The sequence below is a fragment of the Argentina silus genome (genome assembly GCF_951799395.1).
Source record: "Argentina silus genome assembly, chromosome: 7".
NCBI classification, from domain to species: Eukaryota; Metazoa; Chordata; class Actinopteri; order Argentiniformes; family Argentinidae; genus Argentina; species Argentina silus.
Genome location: NC_139661.1, coordinates 4,015,852 through 4,021,357, shown reverse-complemented (window position 1 = coordinate 4,021,357; position 5,506 = coordinate 4,015,852). Strand labels below are relative to the sequence as shown.

The 5,506-nt window shown below is 50.1% G+C and overlaps 1 protein-coding gene across 1 annotated transcript; it reads left to right on the top strand.

Moving 5' to 3' along the window:
- The first annotated feature begins 295 nt into the window (after positions 1-295).
- Positions 296-4,144, top strand: znf703 (zinc finger protein 703). Its single transcript, XM_083673691.1, has 2 exons — positions 296-895; positions 1,678-4,144. Exons 1-2 carry the CDS (start codon positions 662-664, stop codon positions 3,211-3,213), a joined length of 1,770 nt encoding a protein of 589 aa, XP_083529817.1. The 5' UTR covers positions 296-661; the 3' UTR covers positions 3,214-4,144.
- The last annotated feature ends 1,362 nt before the right edge of the window (positions 4,145-5,506 follow it).

Sequence of the window (5,506 nt, the reverse complement as noted above, 5' to 3'; positions counted from 1 at the left end):
CAACTATCTATGGCGATCGAACTTTCTATATCAATAAGAACGACTTAAACGGTCATTATCAAAATGTAGGCCTATGTTTCAAACGTCTTACCAAAATGTTACACTAGCACAGAAAGGGAGCAGAGGCGGGGGCATAGGCAAGCCACACCCCGACATGGAGAGCGCCGTCCCCCTTATTACGAATGCGGACCCTCACGATTGGAAGGCGGCTTCTGGCTTTGAAATTCCTCCTCCTTAGATGTTTAGTATGTGAAATGAGCGTGGTCCGGGCTGTTGTGTGAAGCGAGCGAGAGAGAGAGAGAGACAGTGGGACGGCGACGGAACAGACTAGCCCTACCCTGTGCGGGACTATTCCTTACACTTGTCCTTATTTTTCTGTTTTGGTGACCGATGAGAGACTACTGATGATCTTTCTGCTCCATTCCTATCTGACGCAAGGAATTGTTCAATCTAAGGAAAGTAGGCTATTTGGAGGAACCGAAGATTGGGTCAAGGAACGATGACATTTATGAGAATTTTTTCGGTTTATTTGGATTAACGCAGATCGGGTATATATGATTGCTTGTTGGTTTGAGTATCATACAGTGTGTTCATAAATGAATTTTGTCTTGTACACACTCGTTCCCTGCCCTCGACCGAACTTTGCGCCGCTCCGATCCAGATGAACGATTCTCCCCGTGGATCTAAAGCGAATTTACGCAGTCTGTCCCCCGAGCGCTCCGGCAACGGCAGTTGTAATTCACACCAGAAAGGCTCACGAAAACCCTCTCCCTCAGATCCCACACGCCAGGCTAAAAGGCTGCCAATTCGGATTTTAAAGATGTTGAGCGCACATAGCCACTTGCTACACCCGGAGTATCTCCAGCCCCTTACGTCCGCACCCCTGAGTATCGAGGTAAGCGAAGCCCGTCTTCTCAAAACTGTCCGAATATCATCTCCTTGGGTAATGTCTTTGGGTTTATTGTGAAAAAAGTCCGAGTATCTGACGTTATCTGAATTACGCACAAATTACGCATCAAATTGTTACAAATGCGTCAACAGTTATTTGGTTGAATTTACCAACTATTCTCTCTTAAGTCTTGTCGTACATGCCATGTTAAAATTAGAGGGATATTATGTCGACTTATTTGGGTTGCATCAAATAGGTCAATGTTTTAAATTCTCCGACATTATTCTTCATGTTTGCAAAAGATGGACGTCAGAAACAGATATATTTTTTTCTTATTTTTGATCGAACAAACGTAAATACATCGTGACAATATGGCATTGTAAATCTTTATTCTTTCTCTTTCTTTGTCTTTCTTTCTTTTCTTTCTTTGTCTTTCTTTCTTTCTTTCTTTCTTTCTTTCTCACTTTCTATTATGGGTAGATTTTCCCACAACCAACGCGGGAACATAGATCTTAATTATAGGACGGCTCTGCCAAAACTAGATATATGACTCATGTTTACGGCTTACATTTACAACATCATTTACGGCACCTGGTTGTGATGACACATAATTGGATAGAAATCACACACATCATGTATATCCTTGGGCCTATTACAATCCATGAGAGCGACCAAAACATGTTTTAAGCGAAATATGATGCACACATTTAGTTTGTCATCTATTGTAAGACTTTTAAACAGAGTAAATATCTGTACACTTATCATGTCTCTCTGTGTCGCCCTTTTAGCTGGATGCCAAGAAGAGTCCTCTGGCTCTGCTGGCCCAGACCTGCTCTCAGATAGGCAAACCAGACCCACCCTCCTCCTCCAAGCTGGCCTCCCTCTCCTCCGGCAACCACAGTGACAAGGACTCTTCCAGCCGTTCCTCCAGCTCGGGAGGCCACAAATCCGGAGACCAGCACCAATCCGTGGACGACAAGTCCAGCTTCAAGCCTTACAACAAAACCGGAGGGGAATGCCGGAAGGATGGCCTATCGACCAAGGGTACTACGGACAAAGCCGGCTTCAGGGTGCCCGGCGGTGGCTCTTGCCCGTCCTTCCCCCCTCATGCCACCTCTCCTAGCTCCGGCTCCTCACCCCCCCTGCACACGCACGCACAGGGTCAGTCCCACAGACAGAGCCATTCTCCCTCCACACAGCCTTCCACCCCACACTCTCAGGCCCTGCACATGGACAACAAGGCTGTGAGCTTGGACCAGGGCAGCACAGACAGCAACAGCAGCAGCAATAATAACGCAGGGAAAAAAGACTTGGATCACAGCAAGGCGGGCCTGGACGGGGCCCAGCTAGCCAACTCCAGTCACATGCGGGCCAGCGCCAACTCCAGCAACGCCAGCTCCGCCAGCAGCCCGCGGCCGGAGAGCAAGGCCGACCCCCAGTCCTCTCAGCCCGGGCTGGGCGCCGGAGGACACATCACCCCGGTCTCCCCCTTCAAACCGGGCCACTCCGTCTTCCCCCTGCCCCCCGCCTCCATGGGCTACCACGGCTCCATCGTGGGCGCCTATGCGGGCTACCCTTCTCAGTTTCACCCGGGACTGGAACACGCCAAGTCTGGCATGGGCTTGGGGATTCCAGGGAAACACCCCAGCTCCAGCCCCCTCACCGGGGCTTCGCCCCCTTCCCTCATGCAGGGTTTGTGCAGGGACCCGTACTGTCTGACATACCCCAACGCCCCCCACCTAGGGGGCAGCAACTGCTCCACCTGCGTCCATGACCCCTCGTCCCAGCTCAAGCAGGGTTTCCCCCTCATGTACCCCTCGCATCACCTCCACTCCCTCCACCCCAGCTCGCTGTCCTCCAGCGGCGCCACCCCCCACACCATGACCCACCCGCTCTACAGCTACGGCTTCATGCTGCCCAGCGAGCCCCAGCAACACGCCTGTAACTGGGTGTCGGCCGGAGGTCCGTGTGACAAGCGCTTCTCCACGTCCGAGGAGCTCCTGGCTCACCTGCGGACCCACACGGCCCTCTCGGGGATGGTGGACAGTAAGCTCCTCTCCGCCTACCCGTCCTCCGTGTCCTCGGCCGCCTCCTGCCACCTCCACCTGCCCCAACACAACAGCCCCGGAGGGCTGGCCAGCTCCTTCTCCCTGAGGGGGTCCCCAGGCCTGAGTCTGGCCCGCTACCACCCGTACAGCAAGGCCCAGTACCCCGGAGCCCCAGGGCTGCCCATGCACTCCCTCCCCTCCTCCTCCCCTTACTACTCCCCCTACGCCCTCTACAGCCAGAGACTGGCCCAAGCCTCCGCCCTGGGCTACCAGTGATGTCTTGAGATGTCACAAGAGGAGACAGGCACGTTGCTGGACACCCCAGACATGCACAGTGGATGGACCAGGCCTAGGGCCCCCCCCCTCGTCCCACCCCCCCCTCCTCTGAAGGGGGTCATCACCACAACAGGTCTCCCTGCCTGCCAGGAATATACCACCTGTTAGCTGCAGGATTCTGAATTGGCATTTCAGTGGCAGAGACCCAGTGGTAATGCGTGGTCAGCAGCACAGTCCCAGAGACATTGGGCGGGCGCGTGGGAGCCGGGATGCAAGGATGGTGAATTTGATGAGATTGTGGGATAAGATATGGTTTAGATTTTTTTTGTTTTTTTGTTTTTGTTTTTCTCTATCTCTCTCTCTCTCTCTATCTCTCTCTCTCTCTCTCTCTCTCTCTCTCTCTTTCTCTCTCTCTCTCTCCCAGAACTGAAAACGTGTATTTATTTTTCACTTGAGCGCTTGGCATTCAACTTGGGGAAGTTTACTATCCAAAATGAATTGTTCATAAGTATCCTAATTGAAAAAAAAAATATTTTAATTATAGTATTATTATGCCTATCCTACACTCTTTAAGATAAAGTTTTGCACCATGGCAAAGATGGACTGTGAGGTGATTTTCAGAGGAGTACCTTTTTTTTTTCTCTTTTCTTTTGTCTCTTTCCAACTATGCTGTTTTTCCTTTTGCTATCCAGACTCTAATGGGAGTACCGCATGTCCTGAAAGTCTCCTTGAAAATTGCCATTTATTTTGTATTTGTACATATGCAAAGATGTAATATTTTTTCAAGTGTTATCGTGTTAGCACGTTGGGGTTGCTAACTGAAATTGAAAGAGCAGTTGTTCAACTGAAAAAGCAAACACTTGGCGATGGCGGTGCTATCCATCCCACAGGGAAAGGTCTTATTTTGTTTAATAAATGATACTTGATTGCATTTACAGTTGTTTTGTCTTCTTGAACGCTTAAATAATGTTACGAAACAGCTTTTTCCATCATAAACTTCAGTGTGTAAACTTGCTAACATGTAGCAGTATGGTTCTCATTAATGATATCCTATATGAGGCTTATAGCTGGCGATGTGTAATATTTCATACTGTGGTGCAGCTAATATAAATTGACAGGATTTTAATGATGACCCAAAGAGGGCAGGCTAGGTCACATTTAGCCAATGAGCTTGTCTCTGAAGACCTACCATCACTCCTGCTGCTCGCTCCGTTTCCCCTAGCCACTCTGTTGTTGGGACTGTGGGTCAGTTTAATTGCTGATGCTTGTTTGTTAGACCGAAAAAACAGCAGCCTCAGCACTGTGAAGGGCTGTCTTCGAGTGGCCGCTGGGTCAGTGTGGGACTTCAATAATGACCTCGGGGAGGCCGACCCCAGCTCTCCTCTCTGTCTGACGGATTGCCCCGCAACACAAAGGCCAGAGCTGACAATGGGAGGCTGTTAATAGAGAAATATTCATCAAAGCCCTGACACCTCCCCTGAGGAGAGGAGCACAACAGCCTTTATACCAGCACAAACACCCAGGCTTCCTCCTGGCCAGGGAGCCATTTTGTAGGGTCTATGGCTGTTTATCTGAGGTCAGCTTTCTCTGGTTTCTTATTGATTCTAATGTAGGAATTGAATAGGTAACATGTACTACTATGTAACAGCCAGAGTACAGCTATTAAGAGTGTTTTGGGCCTTGATTGTATATCAAGTCATCAGTATACTGGCAGACCAGTATCCTACATTACTGTGTAGAAGGAGGCAGAGAGCGAATGGGGGTTGTAGTCTCAGGGGGTGGCTATTGACCCCGACTCCCAGACTCCCCTGCACTCTGGCTTCATTAGCGCTCCAGACAGGGGAGAGAGAGGCGAGCACAGGTGTCACTTGACAGGACCATTAACAAAATAGATCACCCTCCCAAACCGCCGCGGTGGCCGGCCCTGCCAGACCAGGAAGGTCATGGCGCCCTGTTCGCCACTCAGGGGCGGCTCATCGGGAGGCCCGCCCCGGCCGCATTTTTCTTCCACAGAAACAAGGTCTCCATATCTCAGCCACTGGGAAGTCTGCAGGCATGCAGAATGTAGTCTCGCTCGCTTTTGGGGCTGTGTTTTGGGGCTTTGAAGCGGCCGAATAAACAACTATAGGCCGGAGATGTTGTTGTTTTGAGTGGTATAGCGTCAATAGGAATGATATTCAACGATGTGGTTATGTTTTTACTTGTAAAAGAGTTCTTCGGATACGTTTCCTGGTTCATTTCCTGGTTAAGGTCGCCCCCTATGGGTCTGCAGGTGAAGTGCAGATGAAATGTG

What these genes read in the sequence shown, in the direction of transcription:
- znf703 (XM_083673691.1), top strand. Translation starts at nt 662, where the DNA reads ATGAACGATTCTCCCCGTGGATCTAAAGCGAATTTACGCAGTCTGTCC. An exon ending in CCGCACCCCTGAGTATCGAG is followed by an intron (nt 896 to 1,677) that starts GTAAGCGAAGCC and finishes TCGCCCTTTTAG; the next exon opens with CTGGATGCCAAGAAGAGTCC.